This window comes from Rhyacophila brunnea, unplaced genomic scaffold (genome assembly GCF_057557595.1).
Source record: "Rhyacophila brunnea isolate RB1 unplaced genomic scaffold, BYU_Rbru_1.0 scaffold_18, whole genome shotgun sequence".
Taxonomy (NCBI): domain Eukaryota; kingdom Metazoa; phylum Arthropoda; class Insecta; order Trichoptera; family Rhyacophilidae; genus Rhyacophila; species Rhyacophila brunnea.
Window position 1 is genome coordinate 7,999,952 of NW_028232837.1, and position 24,838 is coordinate 8,024,789.

Here is a 24,838-nt window from a genome sequence, read left to right on the forward strand (position 1 = left end):
GAACTAATGGTGCAGTGCGTAAGGCACTGGCCTTCCACCCGGTAGCTCTGGGTTCCATTCCTGTTGAGGACACAATATATTTATGTGATTTTATCAAAGCCTGAGTGATTGTTCAAAATTACAACTACCATGTACGAAAAAGCATGACCATCAAATTAATTAAAATAATTACAAAATAAAAATAACTTTTTATGTACAACGTTTTTAAATTTTCTGTTGAATCATATAAACTTGACTTGACTAGCTTAAACGATCTAAAGAAATTGTACTTGATAGAAATAATACTGAAATGTCATATTGATTTCCATAGTAACGCACCTATATATTAATAATTTTAGTTTCTAGGACCCCAGACCCATTGCAACCAATAATGGTGTCGAAATAACTTTTCATACAAAACAGAATTAACTGAAAATGAATTCAATTCTACTTAAAGATGGCTAAAAGTATTTAAAAAAATCATTGGCATCGTGTTCTGACATATTCCAAAAGTTTCAAATGTCTAGCTAGTCGGAAAGTTAGTTAAAAATCGATTGCAAGATTTGTACCGGACAAAGAACCAGCGGACAAATAAGAATACGAGCTAAGAAAAACGTCGTAAAAAATATATCAACCAAGGGTACTTGATGGAATTTGAATTTAAATTCTAATGGGTGAATAATCATTAGAATTTAAAACAAAATGTAATTTAGTATCATGAAATATTGCTTTATTTCTTTGAATAAATCCATAGCCTTACCATTATATCATGACTGCGAACTTTTTAGCGGCGATTTGTGGAGCTAATAATCCCCCCACTCTCTTGTGTATATATCTATAATATGTATATATGATGGGTACACGGGAAAAATAAGAAATGCCACAAAACCAAAAGTTGTCATAATTAAAAATTTACTTTTTGAACTTATTGGACATTCCTAGTTTTTTTATTGGTGGAAAAAAAATTACTTTTTTGTATCTTTCGTGTATTACTTGTATAAATTAGAAACTCGACACACTTCAAAAATACACAATACAAAATACCAACTGCCAACCGGTAAAACATAACATAAAATTTGACGTTTGACATTCCTTTACACGTCATGTGACCTTCCCACTTTTGGACCTGTACGGGGTATTGAGAAATCGTTATTTTCGGAGGACTATGATTTGTTTTACGTTTTTTGATTAATGTAGAAACTTATGTTATTTTTCAATTTTGTATGATATAAATTGTAGAAATAAGAGCCATGACATGTTCGTTGTAGAATAAATGTTTTTGTAAAATTATCATTTTTTTTCCAAGTTTATATATCAAGGCAATACAAACGAAATAAAATATTTGCATGGAAATATTGGAAACACTGATATATCGTACCTAATACTATTGAACTATCTATGAAACTATTATATCGTTTTTCGATTCACATAGAAATTAAATAATATTACATTTTACCATAATATCTGGTAGGAGTATTATAAACACATGTCTTTGGACCGCTCAGTTCAGATTTTTAAAGCGTTTATTAAATATGTAAATAAAATTAACATAACTCTATGCTTGCACCCGAAAAAGGACCCATTATACTAAATGTTTATTCTAAGATGAAATAACGATAAAAAAAAACTCCGATTTGGTCAAATTATACAAATATTTGATATATTGTGACCCCGCTTAGCTTAAATCTGTTTTCATGACGTGTTTGATACTTGGAAAAAAATACATTAAAATGAAATTCCAATTCCAGTCATATTATTTATGAAGTATGCATGTAGAATAAAATATTTCTTACCCCTCCATCGTCAAAAGTGCCCCCCTTGGCAGACCCATCGTCAGTGGTGCTCAACCATCTCTTTGGCAGAGACAGAAGTGATTCTTTCCATCCTGAAATCAATAAAAAAATAAATGTGTTAAACGTCAATAAATATTGGATACTTAATAAAATGCTCGCTGTTTATAAATTAGTGAAAAAAATGATATAAATTGTAAAAATAATTTAGCTAATATCTTTTTATTAAATACATATTTTATTATGTATTTAATTAAATTTATAAAATATACATGTCTTATTATCATTATTGTAATATAACCAACTACGTATGAGTACAAAAGAGAAATGTTCGTTTTTCAAAAAAAAAAGCCAATAAAAAACATCCCGCTCTTTTGTTTTAAAATTATCATCTAGGTACAATGACGTAATATTTTACCCGCCAGGACGTCTGTCATATTAAAAATGGCGACTGGACGCAGTAATTTTCACGCGCGAAATACGACATTATTAAGCGTAGATAGGACCTCTGCAGGAGACTGTTACCACGTCACTGAATTGGGAGGATGTTTAGCCCTCTTTCGTGGGGAGGGGGAGGGTGCTGTGTAGAGGAAACTCCCGAGCTACGTCCCGTCGTAGGATTTTCAATCATATTTTATTTGGACAGTTTATCTTATAAATGGTCAGTATATTTATTTATTAGTCAGTATTTTTGCTATTGATGGTCAGTACTTTTGTAACACACTGAACAGTCTTTAGCGAATAATATTATATTATGGTCAGTACTTTCATATTATCTTAATTCTAAAGCCCAAAAATTACGTCAAACTTTTGTTACTTCTTTTGATGGTAACCAGACAAAACAGAACGTGACAAAACAGAAGATGACAAAACAGAATGGTGACAAAACAGAACATGACTAAACAGAACAGTGACAAAATAGAACAGCCAGGGAATAAATAAAACATTCATATTTGTCGAATCTATTTAAACTTATGTTTATAAACGAAATATATATAAATATTTTTAAAATTTTCGATTTTTAAGTAAAATCATCAACCGTTTATTAGGTATATATAAATTTTTTTACAAAACCGTTATTTTGATAATAATGCATTTTTGTATAATACTGGGCTCGGATTTTCTTTTGATACATTGTAATGATTGTTGTCTAACTAAAAACTGCGTGACTAAAGGTTCGAATACATTATCATCACGTTATGTGCTGTCACGTGCTATCACAGTAAGGTGCCTCTACGGGAAAAAATGTGTAATTTTGTTTCTATTGGTATTTAAAACGTTATCTGACTGACGCTCCCATCCCGAAGCACATTTAGAAACCTTTAAAAACATTGTAAGTTAGCAAAATCTGCCAAAATGGCCAGAACAACAATGAGATCACCCCACGCGTATCGCGTTACATCGCCAACCGCATGACTCAATGAACATTTTTTATTATGTTCTGCATGCCTACACGTTTTCGACTCACGTCAAAACGCGTGCTCTTTGTTTCTTTTTCTATGGATTTTCGATTAAATTATTAGGTATCTATATCTGGTGTTTACATCAGCTATTATCTATGGTCTGCTGGTTGGGTTCTGTTCAAAATACTATTTATGGATGCAATATCGCAAGTAATTTCATCGAATAATGAATAATAGTTCAAAATACAAATAAATTAGAATTTCGATAATTGAATTTATAGAGATAGTGATCATTCAAAATATGCTGCGGAATGACGAAACCAAACTCTAAATTAAGTCGCCATGCCAGCGCGTGACGTTATGATAATGTAAACGCAACATAATGCTCCAGACCAGTGGTTCCCAAAGTTGACTGGGCTTCGACCCATCTAACAATTAAATTAATGTATACAGTGGCGAGGGCCCACTCAATATTCGCTCGCGACCCACTGGTGGGTCGCGACCCATAGTTTGGGAAACCATGCTCTAGACCCCTCACAGCCTTCTGCTTCTCTCAGGGCGGAGTGAATATTTCCTACAGTTTATTCACTCTTATTCTACCTCACATTCTCTGAATGTTACCCAAAACCAACATTCTCTCTAGAATGTCTAAATGTGTCTCAGACATATTATTGTCGAGGGCCGTTCCTTATGTATACAAACTAGCAAATTATACTGCCCAAATTTTGTTAAGTAATTCATTGACACAGTTTCCTGAACGTATTATAAAATAAACACATCGAATATTTATAATATGGGGATCAATTAAGTTTATATTAACCGGAAATGGCCTATACATAGACAGACCTTTATACAGTTTCATTATAAGGTACACTTCCACTAACGCGATGACGTAATATTTACGCCCCACCCCTTCCCAAAACCACACACAAGCAAAAACTAATGAACGACTCGCATGCGAAACGTGAATTATTACCTTAACCCACCCTTTCAATGTGAGCGTTCGCCTTAAATATCGCAGCCCTTAGCCGTATGAATGGCTGGACTAACTATTGTATTTATTTTAATATAATGCCCACGAAAAAGATTTAATTTTTAATAAAGGGAGTATTGAGAACGATACTTTAATATAAAATTAGCTAATATTCTTGTAGTGGTCAATGACTTCGGGCCTTGTCAGCATTATTTCGACAGTGAAAGAATTAGCAAGTCATTTAAAACTCATTTAGTGCTAACACCGCGATTGGCGCGGTTCGGAGCAGTTGGCCATTCGATATAATTACCATGTTATTTAAATGTGGTAATTAATATATAATTAAAACCGTATCCGGAAATTTGTACGTGAAAAGTTCACCGCAGGACACTTATTCTAGCGCCGCAGTACGTGAAACATGAGTTCGTGTAACATTTAATCAAATGACGAGTTCTTCGTTGAACATTTCACCGTGGAGTATATTTGTACGTATGCTACAATATGTGGCAAATTTTATGAGATGTCTTGACTAGGTTAGGTTAGGTTAGGGTTAATCTAATTGGAACAGTACTATTTGCAAACTATCGCCGCATTTTGTAAGATACGTACAAATGTATTCCATGGTGAAATGTTCAACGAAGAACTCGTGATTTGAAAAAATGTTATACGAACTCATGTTTCACGTACTGCGGCGCACGAATAAGTGTCTCACGATGAACTGCATACGTACAACTTACATGTAACCAATTAAAACTTCAGCAGCGATTGTGACTATCGCACAATCGTCGTATCTACGTTCAGCATATTCTACACGCGTGACATTTATTCGATGAGATCGAAGTGCAATAATGCAGAGGTCAGCAGATTTCTCTATAGCAAACTTCATCAACAATGACTCGCAATTTACCGAATATTCATGCATGCATTCGCATTATGCCGTCGCATTTTGTGACATACGTACAATATACTCTACGGTGAAATATTAACGAACAACTCGTCATTTGAGTAAATGCTCTACGAACACATGTTTCAAGGACAACAGCTTACGAAGAAATGTCCTACGGTCAATTGTATACGTAAAAATTTCTGCACATGAATAATTATTATAGTATTGAAACTAGGGATTGCAATACCGGCATTTAAAAACCGGTATTCAATTATATATCGATACCGAAATACCGGTTTGAAAAATCCAAAATACCGGTTTTTTCGGTATTAATAAAGCATAAACGTTTGTATTTTTTGAAAATGAATTTAATATTATTTTTCATTACTTACTACTATATTGCATATTAAATTTATTGTGTTAGATTAATGCTGCCAAAACGCAAATATATTGACTAAAACCAACAAAAGTTAAATAACAATAAAACAAAATCCCTCAAATATACTTATAGAATTGTCGCAATGAATTAAATTTATTCGAAAAAGAAAACATTCTTGGCAAATATTTCGAATTATTCTATAACAACTATTGATCTAACATTGATAGTACCTACATCCAACGGACTTAATAGTATTTATCTTGTAAAAATAAGCAGTTCTAAAATATTATGATCTATACATATTTATAAAGGTCCACATAATAAATGTAGGTAAGTTCTTTAGGTTGCACAAAATAGTGTTTTCAATAGATTTTAATTGCTATATTTTATTGATGGATAGATTTTTTACTACAATAGGTTTTGACGAATACCGGTATTCAATAAGAAATACCAAAATACCGGTATTGATATATTCATTCGGTATTGCAAACCCTAATTGAAACACATCAGAGTAAATCATAATATGGATGTAGTCATTGTAAACTTACCAAAAATTGAACCAGGAGCTTCGGTTTGAGAAGTGAGTATCTTGCGGATTGGACTACGACTGTCACAATACAATGGTGACAAAAATCTCCTACTAAGCCAGTCAGTAGCTTAATGTAATCCGTATAATAAAAGTGACAAATACTTCTGCTAAAGCTTAGAACTCTACCCCATTAAGAGTTAACAAAATGACTGTCGCAAAATCTGGGGTTAACATGCTTTAAATAATGGGATTTTTTTTTAGAAATTCCTTGTGGTTATCAAAACTTTACTTAGTATCACAATAAAAAATGAAATTAAAACAAGTTTAAAAAAACTTAACAATTAATTTAGGTACTAAAAAATAGTTAAAAGTTTCTACAAAACGATTCCTGAATGTCCAGCCCATGATCTCAATTTTTATTTAAACAAAAAAAAATGAATCGGTTTAATAATAACATGTACATATTTATAATATATATATTAATATATAATATATAGGTATATAAGTAAATATAATATGTTTGCTTGATTTATTTTTCCTATTTGGCCCCAACTGACGTCTACATATAATAATTACAAGATAAAAATAACTTTTTATATACCGCGTTTTTAAATTTTCTGTTGAATCATATAAACTTGACAATTCTATGTATTAATAAAAACTTTTTATTGTACTTGGATAGAAATACTGAATAAATAGAGAATACTGAAATGTTATTTTGACATTTCATATTGAATTCCATAGTAACGCACGTATATATTAATAATTTAGTTACTAGGACCCCAGACCCCTAGCAACCAATAATAGTTTTACTTTTTACGGATTTCTTCCGAAATAACTTTTCATACAAAACAGAATTAACTGAAAATGAAATCAATTCTACTTAAAGATGGCTTAAAGTATTAAAAGAATGCATTGTCATCGTGTTCTGATATATTATAAAAGTTTCAAATGTCTAGCTAGTTGGGAAGTTAGTTAAAAATCGATTGCAAGATTTGTACTGGATAAACAACCACCGGACAAACAAGAATACGACCTAATAAAAACGTTGTAAAAATACAAAGTTTGTTTCTTCAAATTACCTTTCCTGCCAATTATTCTAATTTTGAATTTTCACGAAAAATCGAGATAAAGTTTTGCAATATTTTGGGTTCGATTTAAATTTCTTTTGTTTTACGTGGCTGTTAGATTTTTCATTTTTACATAATTATTGTTATATGCTTAGATACAGATATTTTAATATTGAAGAATGTAATTATTATTGTTTTTTTATGTAAGATAAATTTATATCGATCGATGAAGCTACCTAGTGCGAAGCTGGGTATTTCAGCTAGTTATAAATAAAAATAATTACAAGATAAAAAGAACTTTTTATATACCACGTTTTTAAATTTCCTGTTGAATCATATAAACTTGACAATTCTATGTATTAACAAATACTTTTATTTGTACTTGATAGAAATACTGAATAAATATTATAGAATACTGAAATGTCATTTTGACATTTCATATTGATTTCCATAGTAACGCACGTATATATTAATAATTTAGTTGCTAGGACCACCCTCTTAGCAGTCAATAATAGTGAGTGGTAAATATTACTTTTAACGATTTTTTTTCCGAAACATACAAAACAGAATTAACTGAAAATGAATTCAATGCTGCTTAAAGTTGGCCAAAAGTATTAAAAGAATGCATTGTCGCCGTGTTCTGATATATTCTAAAAGTTTCAAATGTCTAGCTAGTCGGGAAGTTAGTTAAAAATCTTCAATCGTCCAATATAAGTCTTGGACAAACAAGATAAAATTTGTACTGGACACACAAGAAAAAAGCTGTACCGGACAAACAAGAATACGAGCTAAGTAAAGTTACTTATAGTAAAATTATTAATATAGTTAGGTATACGTATTTGCTACTTGGCAACTAGAACAAAAAATTTCCCATACAAAAATAACAAGCAATCTTATAGATACATATTTACATTATAACATCATGTAATATTCTAAATCCAAAATTTAAAAAAAAATCATTGTTTCTCTTTATTCGTGTTAATCTATGAACTATATTTTTATTATATTAAGGGTAGTTTTATGTTTTATCATAATAAACAATTTTGAATACTCAAAGCAAGATGGTAAGATCAGCAGAAATATGATCAAAGGTAGTTTCAAAGTGTAACCACGTGTCACAAAAGGGTAATAGATTATAATTCCTCGCATATTATTCTGCTTTGACACTTTATGATATTTCGTGATGAATTTTGATCTCACATCTTTTTCCATGAGACGATTTCATGCTACTGTGACTAAAAAAATAACTTCAAGAAATATTACTTAAAGGGAAAACAAATCGACCGTGTTGCACTATTATTAATGTCCAGTAGATTAAACTCTGGTTTTCCGGAAGTAATACGAGTCGGTCCATAGCCGTGAGAATGGCGACCGGAAGTGAACACAGATGGTCAGATAGTTTCCGGTTTGCACACCCCAACGAATGCCTTGAGGGGTTTTCACACAATAGTGAAATTATTCTACACGTTCACATTGTATTATCACCGTGGAATATAAAATATTACAATCATTATAATGGTGAAAATTTGACGGAATGTACTAATCATGGCCCCCACAAGGGGGGGGGGGGGGGGCTGACAGGGCTCTAGTCTAGGGGCCCGGCGTGACGAGTCGACCGATAAGTGAGATAAACACAGACCACAAATTTGCTCAAATAGTAAAAAAAGCTATTTTAGTTCAATAATAATTAATAATAATTAAAATATTTCATTGTACCATGAAATTTTTAACTGTGTGCCGATACTCGATAACTCCATAATTCAAATGGATGTACATATTAAAAATATAAAAAAATCGCTAAAAATACACCTTAACTTTACCGCGTACACCATGGAAAACACTACAGTAGCGTGTCACACTGCCTTTACCCTTAGCGATAGGTTGGGGGGCCCGCCAAACATCCTAGCCTGGGGACCTGCTTCAGGGGATGTGGGGGCCATGGTTCTAATTAAGGAACTACTTAACAACTATTAAAACTGTGTATCATAGGCGGGTCGATAACTCAGGGGATAGAGCAGTCATCCGGACAGTGAAAAATATCGCTACCTGAAAGCAACAGTGAAATAAGTAAAAAATATTAATTTTAAGATAATTGAATTAATCAAATCGTTTACTAGGAATATGGGTACTGTTCGGTTATCAGGAATACAGCGGTTATCAGGAAAATAGCCGATAAACTGGATTATTTGTTAGGTTAACCTAACCAAATCTAACCTAACCCAACTTAACCTAACCTAAACTAACCCAAACTAACAAAAATAATCCAGTATATCGGGTATTTTCAAAATGTGTTTTCCGCTGTATTCCTGATAACCGAACAGTACCGGAATATGTTTATTTTATTTTTTCTGCGGTTTATATTAGACATCAATTATCCAACTACTGTTGCTTTGAAGTTACGTGAAATTTTCAATAAATCAATGCAAAATATATTTTTTTTAAATGTCGTTGATACATTATGTAGGTATAACTTAACTAAGCAATCGATTGGTATATTTATTTCAAAATCTACTTTTTTCACTTTATCTCACTGTTGATTTCAGGCGGCGATATGATATTTAAATCCCAATTGGCCTAAAAAAATCTAAGATATATGTTTTGTAAGATGTTTCAAAATTGTGTATTTTCAATAAGAAAAAAATAACATTCTTTTAAGATTATCATGTGCCTAGTATAGAATAATATATATTTGTACAACGTTTTTATTATGTCGTATTCTTGTTTGTCCGGTGGTTGTTTTTCCAGTACAAATCTTGCAATCGATTTTTAACTAACTTCCCGACTAGCTAGACATTTGAAACTTTTAGAATATATCAGAACACGATGCCAATGAATTTTTTTAATACTTGTGGCCATATTTAAGTAGAATTCATTTTCAGTAAATTCTGGTTTGCATGCAAAGTTATTTCGATACCATTATTGGTTGCTAGGGGGTCCTAGCAACTAAATTATTAAATAATATATACGTGCGTTACTTTGGAAATCAATATGAAATGACATTTCATTATTCAGTATTTCTATCAAGTACAAATTATTTGGCAGTGATAAAAGACCTTTTTATTTTAGTAAAATTAGTGAATAAATTAGGGGTGTATTTTCAAAGTGAACTTATTCCACTATTTGTATTTTTTTTGAGTATTTTTACAACGTTTTTCTTATCTCGTATTCTTATTTGTCCGGTGGTTGTTTGTCCGGTACAAACCTTGCAATCGATTTTTAACTAACTTCCCGACTAGCTGGACATTTGAAACTTTTAGAATATATCAGAACACGATGCCAATGCATTATTTTAATACGTTTAGCCATATTTAAGTAGAATTGATTTAATTTTCAGTTAATTCTGTTTTGAATGCAAAGTTATTTTGATACGATTATTGGTTGCTAGGAGGTCCTAGTAACTAAATTATTAAATAATATATACGTGCGTTACTATGGAAATCAATATGAAATGACATTTCATTATTCAGTATTTCTATCAAGTACGTACAATTTATTTTGATCGTTTAATTTAGTCAAGTCAAGTCAAATTTATATGATTCAACAGAAAATTTAAAAACGTTGTATATAAAATGTTCTTTTTATCTTGTAATTATTTAAGATAAGAATAGTGTAGTAGATTCACTGTTTCATAGATGTTGTTTTACTGGTTAGTACCAGTTAATTACATAATATTATATAATACATTAATTATATATTTACATAATATAATTTATTCTGGAGATATTTTTTAACCATCGCATAAGGAATTAAATTTCGTAGAAGCAACATTTTGTTTTCATTCGTACAGAGTAGTTTTGGAAAATCTAAAAATACCGCGTATTTGCAACGGCGGGGTTTTTATGCTTTTCGAGACACATAAAACAGCTTAAAAAACCCCCTAGATAGGATAAGGCTAACATTTCGGGGAATTTTATTGCCAAACGGAATTCTGTGTAACGATTTTTGGTTATCGTTTTTTGCTATCTTATCGATGGTACGCATTTTTGTGAAAATCTACAGAATACAAATTGGTCTAAATAAACGTGAACACCAAAAAGCTTTGAAAGTATCAAAATAATGTCATATTGTGAGTTTTTCGAATGTGCAAAGATATTCGCCTGGTTGCCATAGAATTATTAAATTAAAATTCACGTGTTTATATATTTACGTGAGAGAACATTTCAATATAAAATTGATTTTTATAGTACCACATAAAACAATTAGTAACAAAACAATATATCATTAAAATCAATTACTAATAGTAAATTTAAAGTGTTTGTTGGTGACTTCGTAAAATTTTCATCTTTAAACAAATATTATAATTTATATACTATATTTTTTGTCAGTCTGTTAAATTATTATAACTCTAAAACTACTACGCGATTTGAAAAATTCAAGGTACCTAAGCAATAAAATAAAACTTCTCAAAAATAACGCATTTGCACAAATCATAACGAGTAGGTAAATTAATCAGATAGTAGTGGTGAATTAGTGAGGTGAGGTGCGGATAGAGAAACGCATACATATTTGGTTGAACACGGTTATTGATTTGAAATAAGATTTGAGACCCGAGGTTCGAAATCAGAACCCATGAAACTATAAGCTGACGCGTCTCGGCCATTATGGGTAAAACCATATTATACAAATAACTACTTTTAGCCTCGGGATAATTTATTAATTTAGGTTTACTTGTATATTTTTTATTAATATAGATTTTAAAAAAAATGGATTTTTGCTAGATGCAGGATTTGAGCCCATATCCATCATTCCAGAGATGATTGCATACTCAACACTATGGCGCAAGCCATAATATGTGGCTGAAATAAATAATAGTAATATATATATTAAAATATATGCGATTGCTTTAGATAATATTTTACACGATGTATAACATACACTACTATATATATACATATATTTTCAAAACAGACATTTCCCTCGTTCTATTTTTAAAAAATCCCGCTTCAAAGTGAAAAATGAAGTTGGCGCAAGAAGTGGTTGGCGATCCAGCCGCGTGGGGCGCCACTAGGGACTTCCTGTCAAAGTCAAAAGTGGCGGGAACTGCCATTCATCGCTTCCCTACGACCGGATATTGTTAAAGTGATATATTGAAAGACTTTGTTCTTGATGTCTCCCGTGTTTAAATCTACACTAAAGAATTTATTGTATGGATATACGATTTAAATGTCTCGTTTATATTGATGTCGACATAACTTCCGGAAACGATTAAAAACGCAGTATTTTTAGCATGCCAGAATTAGAATTGGTTTAAATTTTCTGGCAATTTTTTAGTAGTATTTTTATATTGAGAAACTTCATCGATTATGTAAAGACTTTTCATCTACCTGTATCATTAAAAAGCGAATGCATAAAATAGAGTAAATAGACTATGATAGAGTTGCAGTAGGTCAGGTTTTATTGTCGAACAAGATCTTCTTGTTCACTGAACTAACAATCCCCTACAGTGCAGCTAATCGCACTTCCGTTTTCAAATGAGGAACGCCCCTAAATTCATCATTTCATTTTACGCTACTATGGTATACGGATATATCAATTTACGTAGTTTGAAGATTTTTATAACAAAAATATGTCTAACACGATCAGGAGTGATGTTAGAATTATTGTTAGTAAACTTTTGATTTATTACGAAGAAGAAAAGGAGTCGCATCTAAAAAGAGAACCGATACATTATTTAAACACGCCTGTAGATGCCGCCACAACATGTACGTCTTCTATACGCGACTACAGTGACTTCCTGTTATCGTTAATTTCTTGTTGACAGACAGTAAGTATATATTCAATTTATTATGTCCGACACTTCAGATTTCATACTGACTAAACTTGTTTACTTAAAAACAAAATTTTCACGATGTTTCAATATATTAATTGTTTATATACATGAGAATTCATTATGTTCTGTGACAGTGTATATATTTTCCACTGTACATAGTGCCTAAGTATACCGAAAGGTTAAATCCGAGTCGCAAAAAATGACTCAAGTGGAAAAGTATAGATTCCATTACATACCCCTCGGTCGATAATATTAAGTTCCCTATTTTTTTGTTTACTAAAAGTACTTCGCAAATGAGTATCCATAAACGACAGTTCACAAATTTATTAGGAATTTTTTTTATTTAAAATGATACAAGCAATATTGCAAAATTATACAGCCTTAAAAAAACACTGTCTAGACACAAAAATTGCCTATTTTTTTTTAATGTATGTAATAATATGTAATAATGTAATTTTAAGGGCAGGATCATTTACGAGTGATCTTTTATTATGCTACATCCGTTAAAAAGTTAATATGGCTATTTATTGTTTTATAAATACAACAGTCCAGGCGGCTGTCGTGGTGCAGTGCGTAAGGCGCTTGCCTTCCACCCAAGAGTTGCTGGGTTCGATTCCTGGTCAGGACACACAATTTTTATGTGTTTTTCTCAAAGCCTGGGTGTTTGTGATTGTTCAAAATTACAAACAACCACCTTGTACGAAAAAACAAGGACATGGTTATTAATAATTCTAAAAAAAAATATATAACAGTCCATATGATCCAATGACAATCGTAAGTATAGTAGTAGTGGCAGTAATACCCAAGCGTTGATAAAATCAAATAAAATGTATTGTGACCACACCATAAATCGAACCCAAAGCCTCTACAAGAGATTTCACTGCCTTATACATTGGACTACGAGGGTCATCTATAGGGTCAAATATTCCCAAGCAGGCTGTTAATATCTGACATAAATTATTCTTTTATTACACCATGTCCGATGCTAATAAGATCATAATATGGACCTCTACAGAGTGGAGGTTTTGTATAAACAGATTTTTGTTTTTATGAGAAATAGATGTTAGTCACTTGTGTATTTGCCAGACCCAGGATTAGAACCTGGGACCTACGACATTATAAGCTTAGCCATCTTGGGCATTAAGAGCGTACATAAGTGAAACGGCAAATAATTTCAACTGTATGTAGAATGAAATTACGGCCGCGTTGTCATTCGGAGAGTGATAGTCGAGGCGTCTGCACGTCGATTCGTTTTGTCATGGCGTCGGATGAAAATATTTTTAAATCGTGTAAAGATGACTAAAAAACTTTACGTATGTACTTAAAAAGAAAACATGTCAATGAATATACTATTATTATTACGAATATAATAATAAACATAACATAAAAAGGACGCATATTGAACTTTTATGACAAATTATATTTCGTTCGGCTTCCGTCATTTGCACCCGCGACCCGCATTCCGCGCATCGCCTAGTCACGATATTTTTAGACCATGCCTCAGCTGAGGTATAGCCTTAAATATTGCACACTAAACTTCGTCAGACATACTTATTTTTTTAATTGAACTAAGAAAAAAAATACAGATGGTGCTGGTTAGTTTTTAAAATTCAATTAAACCCTGTTTAAACCAAACCACAATATTTAATTAACTATTTCTTTTATTCAAGAGTAAGTTGCAACATAAAATATTGGAGAGATCCGTGACGTCGGTTAGTAATTAAAATAGTAGGTACCTACTTTGATTTAATAAACAAAAACCGATTGCCAATAGTAGCTTGATTTGGAAGAGCGCTGATGAGCAGGTATTATAAGGCTAATAGTTAAAATTTGTCGTAATTAGTATGTCATCTAGTTGCTTAGTAGACAATGCGCACGGGGCGTAAACCCAAGAGATGCAGGTTTGATTCCTGCCGGGTGTCTTAATTTTTTCAAAAAGATTTTTTCTATTGGTTATAATATATTTTCTCAGAAGTGTTTTTCAAAATTTGTTCAAAACAAATAAGTACGCATGACTGAAGAAGTATGCACTATTTTTGTCGGATCAAGCATAACATACCTAAACTATTTTGGTTTGGTTTAGGCAGGATTTATTTGAATTAAAAAAAAACTAATCACCATCTGAAACTTTTATTCTTAATTCAATGAAAACAAATAAGTATGACTGATAAAGTTTAGCGTGCGCTATTTATCTCGAATTTTAACAGCCTACCTCCACCCTTCGCCAAGAATTAATAGCATAATAATAAAAATGCATATTATTAAAAACATTTTGATTTTATTGTAATTTCAAGCTTTAATATGACATAATAACTGTGTTGTGATTTACATTTGTATTCGCAATAGAATCCCAGTATACCTACAATAGATTGAATGAAATTTGCTAGTGTTTTTCAAAATTATGTATGTTCAAACCATAATAGTTTTACGTATGCTATGGGCGATATATATAATATCAACACGTCATTGTAGTCTTAGTTCGATAAAAACAAATACGTCTGACTGACAAAGTTTAGTGTAAACTTTTTATGTCGGATCTCAACAGTCTTCGCCACTGATATCTATGTATACATATACATAAAAACTATAACGTAGTACCTACCCTTCCGTTGCTATCTCCATGTACTTCAGTATAGAAATAAATAGATGACGCCGACGTATAAATCTGACCCCAAGATTGGCAATATAATTTGTCTGCACACAATGTATTCTTTTTTTGGAAGTTTTATTTAGTACAGGGTGATCGAAATGTAAATTTCTGTAATCGCGGTAACGACATCAATTCTGGAAAACAATTATACAGTAAGCTATTTATAAATTAATTACGCAAAATTAACTCCAGAATACATGCTGATATATTTAAAATAATTATCATTGTTAATAAAAAAGAGAATCTTGTCTTCTAAGTAAAATATATAATAAGAGGTCTGTTATTCTTATAGTCTTGATAATGGTATTTCTCCCGAAAAGCGTTGAAGTTAAATAGTAATAAGTTTCCATTTATTGTTGTGCCATCACGTCGGAGTCACCACTGTTGGGGTCACTCTAGTGTGTGGTGTTCGATGTGTAGGTAGAGGATGATGATAATGACGAAGTCTACGATGTAGCAGGGTGAGATTTATTAGCAGCGTATCGGTACAATAGTATATTATACATGATAGTTACTAGCTAAGTACTCTGATTCGAGTGACATTGAGATAAATTGTTCTTCGTTATTTATACAATAAAAGTTAATACATTAACAATAAATTCTGTTACATAATCATATTAAACTAACTATAGAATCAGCGTTTTAAATTGAGTAGCGAAAAGAAATATTATTTGTTAATACAGTTGTAAGAAAATACTATGAGAAATGTTTATTCAGCTCATACACCGTAATGGTATAGTGCTGTGATATGATGTAATAATACACCGTCTCTTATTTCGCCTAATCGACTTGCTGGTCTAGCTGAGTTGTTTACTGGAAATGGATTGGGAATATTTTACTGCAAAGTAATTTTATATTTTTATAAACAATAGATATTTGATCGCTTATTATTCTGCAGCTACATTGTTACTAATACCTATAATACCTTACTACTGGACACAGCTTGTGAAAAATATAAATGTCCTCGTAAGCAACCATGACGTTAGATATATTATGTCTGCCATTTTGTCGGCTTATACAAATTTCATTATTCTAAGAAGGTGTCCCTCAAAAAGGGGTCTATATAAAATAACCAAACTTTTCCAGGAGAGGGGAAACACTCTTAAATAAATAAATAACAATTTCAATGATGTATGGCTTATTTTTCATCATTGCCAATAATTGCCTTAAATCATAGGTATGTACTATAAATTATTGAAATTCTTCTTGGTTATTTTGTTTTCCTTTCTCCTGTAAAATTTAGTTTTTGCATATTATAGTCCCCTTTTTGAGGGACACGACTTCGATTATTCTTTGCTTTGTATTTCTATTATATAATATTGTTTTATGCGATCTATTTTATTCTCAATGTCATGTTGTGAACGTCTTGAATTGATAATTTGTAATATTATCAATATGCTTTTAAAAATATATAAGTATATCAATAAATATTGATGTGTTTGAAACGCCCACTATGGTCGAGCGGTTACCGCATCATCAATAATGTCGTGGGTCCAAGGTTCCAACCCTGGGTTTGGCAAATACACATATTGTTTTTCAATTTTTGTTTGGAGGTAGAGTATGGACCTAATAGCTTGAGCAAGTCGGTAACATCCGTTTCTCGTAAAAACAAAAATCTGTTAATACAACCTCCACTCTGTGGAGGCCTATACGGCCTACTTAAATGATTTCTACCTACATTGCAATAAGGCTGGTTATAATAGAATATCACTCATGTCATCGATCTATTCCGGTGACTTGACGACTTCATTAATGGTATTTTGTCATTTCATAATAATTATAATGTGATTATTATACTGTTGTAAAATGGAATTATATCAAGTAAATGCAATGACATTATTAATGGACGACGCACTCAATATAGTAGCTAGCAAGTAAATTCGCGCATTCGCATGTATAGGTAGACGTCACGCAATTTCCATTATGCGATATCACATATCGGGAATTTATAGCAATATGACCTTTATTGTAATGGCGTTAGAACAGTGTTTCTAATGTCAATGTTCATTTGAGCGAACCATTCGGCAGACCCAACAAAAAGCATCAGGAATTTATAGCAATATCACCTTTATTGTAATGGCGTTAGAACAGATTATGCCATTCGGCAGACCCGACAATAAAGTGAGTGTCATTTTCTTTTCCAGATGAGTCCATATTAATGTCATTGAGTAAATGTCTCAATTATTAATAAGGTCTTGGTCATGTTGAGTTCAATAATTGTCAAATCAGTTGATTGTCTTTAGTATTATTTCATCCAATACATTTTTAAATGCTGATAAAATTATTCCAAAATAATGAATGTAAAGTAAAGTGTCACGAATTTGTCCGACTTTTTTAGAATTACCCTGTGCAGTTCGCGGTGAAAATCACAGAACGGATTTCGGGAATTGCCCGAGAAAATCCCCGCCAGCGTCACTCACAACGCTTACCCAAACGACACCCCAATGAGACTTTTTTGGCTTGCGAGCTTTTTCAGGTCGATAGCAAAAGCTGTTGAAAAGAAACACGGTGTAACATAAAGCTCCAAGCTAAATTAGTGGTCTGTGGAAACTTGCAGTCTTTGCAATTCGTCATTTATTATGGTTAGGGAGCTATGTTGGCTTTGTAAAGAAAATTCATTTGTGTTTTAAAACAAAGTTTATCTCATGATTTATAACTACGTTCTATAAACTTAATTAAAATTGTTTTACGTAGCTTTTTTATATTATTTTTAAAAGAATTACAGTTAAAATAAGCATATTACAGTTTTATATTTTTGTTTATGTGTAAATATTTGAACAGGATATTTGAAATTTATGAAATTTTATCTTGAAATATCTACTTCATAATAATGTATCGATTTACAAATCTTACCGACGCAATATTATGTCACCGAAATACTGTACGAATGTAGTTGGCAGTATCACAGTTCACTGTGAGGTGCGAAACCGATGACCATATAGCATTGATATCAAATTCATGTTAATCAAATATGTTATATAGCTTATCAGATTACAAGGGAATAAGGGATAGACAAGAAATCCAATCATATTGTATACCTACCATACTTTTATACAATTTTTAACAATTAAAAAGTCGGTTAGCATGTAGGTGCTTATAAGTATCAAGTATCTGATCAAATATCTGATAATAATGTTTAAATGTAAGTATGTAAGTGTTTTTTGGCAGATATTTGATATAAATCAATATCAAATTAATGTTTTTATTGAATCTAATAAAATTGGAACATTACTGTCTACAATGCTCCATAAACGAAGCATCATTTATTGATCTCAGTGCTATACGATCTCTTTCCAGTACAAAAGCTCACGGTGAACTGTTATATGACAAAATTTAATGCGTACAATTTTGTTATTGATCTGTAACTCCCGTCTGTATAATATCTCCCCAATGACAATAAATTGTCTTTTGTTTGATTCATCGATACCCTAAGTTACTAATAATGTACTATTGTTAAGAATATTCGATCGGTGTGATTTCAACTATCACAATGTACCTACTCAATATTATATTATTGATCAACCCCAATTTATCCACCCTATCTAGCTGTGTTACTACACACATATGAACCCTTGTACATGAACTCATCACTAATATTACTTACTTACTTTTTCATAGTAATACTATTGTAAATGATCCTTGGATTCATTCAACTCGGACCATTCAACTTGTTCAAACATAATTCAGCTCTGCTCACCGAGTTGTTTCACTGCGGATTGAACTCTATTAAGTTCTTTCCCATTTATTAATACACCATGTAATTGTAAATTGAGTATTGACGAATAAACATCTCTGAAGATTAACATCCATCGAGTCTTATTACTGACATAAACCTTCCACTGGATAACGTAAAGGATCGGGGCCCCTTGGCAAGTATTTCCGTTGCCGAAAACATAACAATTTAAATGTAAACAGCTTTGGAATGTCTCGTCAGAAACTAACCATGATTTATGTGGTTTGCTACTGAATTTATTATTACATAGATACTCAGAGCGTAAAGATTAAATGTGACCTTTCAGGTTTTTGATCTCTGTCCGCTCACATCAACTCAATTCATCGTAGAGCTTCGATACTCGCCCACCTGATGATGTCTGACAGTCGTCCTTGGAGGAATCTCTTCAGAAGCTGATTCGTAAGTGGAGACCAAGCGGCCATTACTTTCTGGTACGATGGTGAAATGTGATTCGGCGAAATGTGATACATATAATTTACATGTAACTACAGTAGCACAGTGGTGAAGGGTGGAGGTAGGCTATTACAATCCACCATAAATAGTGCACACTAAACTTTGCCAGTCATTCGTATTTGTTTTCATTGAAATTATACTACAATTTACTGGTGATAGTAAATTTTTAAAATCCAATTAAACTCTACGAAGACCAAGCAATAATAGATAATAGTCAAAAAATACTCTTCTATCTATAAAAAAATCTAAAATTATGCAATTAAATCATACATTACTTGAATATTTTATAGATAGAATAATATTTGTTTTATGTATTATAGTTTCATTAAAGCTTATGGATTTAAAAAAATTAACAATATGTGTAATAATATGTATTCTTAATCCAACAAAAACAAATAAGTATGCATGAAAGTGTGCACAATTTTATCGTATCGCCCAAAATATACCAAAACTGTTATGGTTTGGTTTCGGCAGGTTTTAATTGATTTTTAAAAACTAACCAATACCATCTGTAAATTGTAGTGTTAGTTCTGTTGGGGTCACTCTAGTGTGGTGTTCGATGTGTAGGTAGAGGATGATGATAATGACGAAGTCTACGATGTAGCAGGGTGAGATTTATTAGCAGCGTATCGGTACAATAGTATATTATACATGATAGTTACTAGCTAAGTACTCTGATTCGAGTGACATTGAGATAAATTGTTCTTCGTTATTTATACAATAAAAGGTAGTACATTAACATTAAATTCTGATACATAATCATATTGAACTAAATATAGAGTCAGCGTTTTAAATTGAGTAGCGAAATGAAATATTATTTGTTATTACAGTTGTACGGAAATATGATACTATGAAAAGTGATTAATCAGTTAATACACCGTAATGGTATAATGTGCTGTGATATGATGTAATAACACACCGTCTCTAATTTACGTTGTTTACTGGAAATGGATTTGCTGGGAATATATTACTGCAGAGCAATTTGATATCTTAAACAATAGATATCTGATCGCTTATTATTCTGCGGCTACAGTTCAATAAAAACAAATACGTATGACTAACAAAGTTTAATGTGCACTTTTTATGGTGGATCTTAACAGCCTACCTCCACACTTCGAGTATCATCATGTTGACACCACAATATATAATAATAAATAAAACAAAAATGTTTACCTGATACAACGAGTCAAAAATTATTAATTAGTTTATATTTGTATAATCTATTGCTTCCAAAATAAAACTTCCTGTGTACAGAATGGTTAAAGAATCGTAGCTAGACTAATGAATAATTGACCAACTGTAACGTTTCACACGAAATAAATTACTTCGAAATAAGCGAGGGTCGTATATTTTCTTTCAAAGTTATATGAAAACGCTGGGAAATAACAGAAAAATATGTAAGTGAACTTAAAGCTTTATTGAGAAACATTGAGATATGACCCATGTCAGATAGTTAAGTGTTTTTGGAAATTATAATAAGTACTGGTATAGACATCATAACTAACCCTCGCAACTAAACTGCCACAATCCAAAAAACGTCAAACAGCGAAAATCAGCTTTGAAGTTTTTACCTTTCGCATTTTTGTACTGTGTTTTTGAAATATGTTTAGATATTGAATGAAGTTTTGACTTGAATTTGATGACTTAGAGAGATTAAATTTTCGGTATATATACTATGAACAATAGACAATGAAACGCACCTAGTAATTAACTCATATTATTGAGTAATTGCAATAATTTGACTTTGACATGCCCTCTAAAACCGGACATGTTTTGTATATCGGATGAACTTGATTTTTTTCTAGCATACATATTTATAGATAGACACATATTCCATTATTAACTCTAAATACCTAAATTATCAACTTACTAACTTTTAGCAGCAGTGTAAATATTCTTTACTAGTTGACAATCTCTATTAGAGACGGACAAAACCGGCCTAGTTTAATATTCAATAATTACAAGATAAAAAGAACTTTTTATAAGACTAGCTTAAACGATCAAAAAAATTTGTACTTGATAGAAATACAACTGAAATATCATATTGATTTCCATAGTAACGCACGTATATATTAATAATTTAGTTGCTAGGACCATCCGCTTAGCAACCAATAATGGTGTCGAAATAACTTTTCATACAAAACAGAATTAAGTGAAAATGAATTCAATTCTACTTAAAGATGGCTAAAAGTATTAAAAAAATACATTGGCGCCGTGTTCTGATATATTCTAAAAGTTTCAAATGTCTAGCTAGTCGGGAAGTTAGTTAAAAATCGTTTGCAAGATTTGTACCGGACAAATAAGAATACGAGCTAAGAAAAACGTTGTAATAAAAGTGGAAACAATATTATAAATTGCGTATTATTTAAATTAACACAATCACTGTATGAGTTTTAATTACATTTTAATTACCACATTTAAATAACACGTTAATTATATCGAATGGCCAACTTCTCCAAACCGCGCCAGTCGCGGTGTTAGCACTAAATGAGTTTAATTAATTTACTCAAATATAACATATATACCCACGTATTAAAACGAGCGTCTTTGGTGAATATTTATAATTAATTAAACCACCCACGGTGGCCGAGCGGCTTAAGCGTTGGACTATCACGCCGTGGGTCCCAGGTTCGAATCCTGGTCTGGCAAGTACACATATTGTTTTTCAATTTGTGTCTGTCAGGGTATGGACCTAATAGGTTGAGCAAATGGCTGACATCCATTTCTCGTAAAAAACAAAATCTGTTAATACAAACCTCTACTCTGTGGAGGCCCATATGATCCTATTAGGATCGGACATGGTCGAAAGAAAAAGAAACCATAAAAAAGTTATACTTCTAGTCTCTTATATTATGGTATAATATTTATTCGTAGAATGTTTAATCGATGACCTATTTACTTCCGCGCAAACCTTACTAAAAAAACAACACGATAATTATTGGGTCTGAGTATATAGAATAACGATAAAGTTAGAGAAACAAAAAAATAATAACTGTGTAATTTTGCAAAAGTTAAACAGTAGATACAACTTACTATAATATGCTTTTTCATATCTGATTTCATGTGAAGGATATTATACAACCTTTTACATGTGGTTACATGTAAGTTGTACGTATGCAATTCATCGTAGGACACTTATTCGTGCACCGCAGTACGTGAAACATGAGTTCGTATAACATTTTATCAAATGACGACTTCTTCGTGGAACATTTCACCGTGGAATACATTTGTACGTATCTTACAAAATGAGGCAATAGTTTGCAAATAGTACTGTTCCAATTAGATTAACCCTAACCTAACCTAACCTAGTAAAGACATCTCATAAAATTCGCCTCATGTTGTAGCATACATACAAATATACTCCACGGTGAAATATTCTACGAAGAATTCGTCATTTGATTAAATGTTACACGAACTCATGTTTCACGTACTGCGGCGCACGAATAAGTGTCCTGCGGTGAACTGTTTACGTACAAATTTCCGGATACGTTCACATGTGCACCCGTTCAAGTTCAAAATATCAGTCATCTCACGGAATTCAAAATTCGAACCTATTTTTTTTAACGTATAATGAGCATTACAAATTATTAATTCAAGACGTTCACAACATGCCATTTTGGTACGGCATGTTGAAATATTAAAAAAAAGAATAATGGAATATTTAATATTTACAAGATAAAAAGAACTTTTTATATTCAACGTTTTTAAATTTTCTGTTGAATTATTATGCTCAATATGCTCAAACTTGTACTTGATATGTGGTAAATAAAAAACAAACAAACGAACAAATATAGAATACTGAAATGTCATTTTGACATTTCATTTTGATTTCCATAGTAACGCACGTATATATTAATAATTTAGTTGCTAGGACCACCCCCTTAGCAACCAATAATAGTCTTTTACTTTTTACGGATTTTTCTGAAATAACTTTCCATACAGAATAGAATTAACTGAAAATGAATTCAATTCTGCTTAAAGATGGCTAGAAGTATTAAAAGAATGCATTGGCATCGTGTTCTGATATATTCTAAAAGTTTAAAATGTCTACCTAGTTGGGAAGTTAGTTAAAAATCGATTGCAAGATTTGTACCGGATAAACAACCACCGGAAAAATAAGAATACGACCTAATAAAAACGTTGTAAAATATAAAAACCACAACAAACTGTAAAACATATGCATTGGCATCGTGTTCTGATATATTCTAAAAGTTTCAAATGTCTGGCTAGTCGGGAAGTTAGTTAAAAATCGATTGCAAGATTTGTACCGGATAAACAACCACCGGACAAATAAGAATACGACCTAATAAAAACGTTGTAAAATATGAAAACCACAACAAACTGTAAAAAATATACACAACTATTTTATACAGCATATTATTATTTTTTTATTTAACAATCAGAAACCAATATCAATACAAAACGAGTTGCTTAATGGCATGTTCAAATTTCACATCACTTACCGTCATGTTTAAGTACCAACTCGAAAACTACCCTTAACTATTGTATCGTTGGACTAATTTCTAGTTTTTAAATCTAGGGCATTGATAACAACCCTTAATGTACATTTATTCATACACGTACATAATGTATACATATAATTTATATGTATCTGACCTAACATTATATTGTGTAGACTATAATAAAACACTTTATTATGCCATCTTTGATTTGTGATGCGGTCTAATAATTAACAAATTACTATAGTTAATAGTATATTGCAAAACGTATTTAATTTTTAATTACAATTTTTAAAAACAAATAGATAAATATATCTACCTAGTAAACATATGAATGTATATATTTTCTGTGCTATCGACGGTAGTTTATCATCAAGGCCTGAACAAAAACGATGCATAATTGCGAGTAAGAAAGTATTCGGCACCCTTATAATCTCTGCGACACGCGCTAGAGTAAGATAAAAGGTTTACAAATGTGTGAGATGATTTGCTATGGTGTCGCCGCCAAATATTAGTTTGTTGCTTAACTAAGCGTCGATAACCTGCGAGCGCTTATTGCGAAAATTGATATTTTTTGTGTTAAACATAAAGTCAGTTGTAAATATTTTTAGTTAATTATGTAGAAAAGATAGTTCTGTGTGTTGTATTAAAATGTGGTAGCCGTACTGATAAGCAAGAAGATGGTATTACGTTTCATAGGTAAGTTGATACATGTTCGTGATAATTTATTTGTATATTATTATATATTTTAATATCAAGTGAC

The 24,838-nt window shown here is 31.6% G+C and overlaps 1 protein-coding gene across 1 annotated transcript in view; it reads right to left on the reverse strand.

Moving 5' to 3' along the window:
- Positions 1 to 24,838, reverse strand: part of ChAT (Choline acetyltransferase) — a gene marked incomplete at its 5' end in the record, with an annotated part of 165,286 nt that overhangs the window by 20,589 nt on the left and 119,859 nt on the right. The window contains one exon of the mRNA XM_085945614.1: positions 1,773 to 1,864. Within this exon, the coding sequence (XP_085801740.1) occupies positions 1,773 to 1,864 (92 nt within the window). The remainder of the gene's footprint in view (positions 1 to 1,772; positions 1,865 to 24,838) is intronic.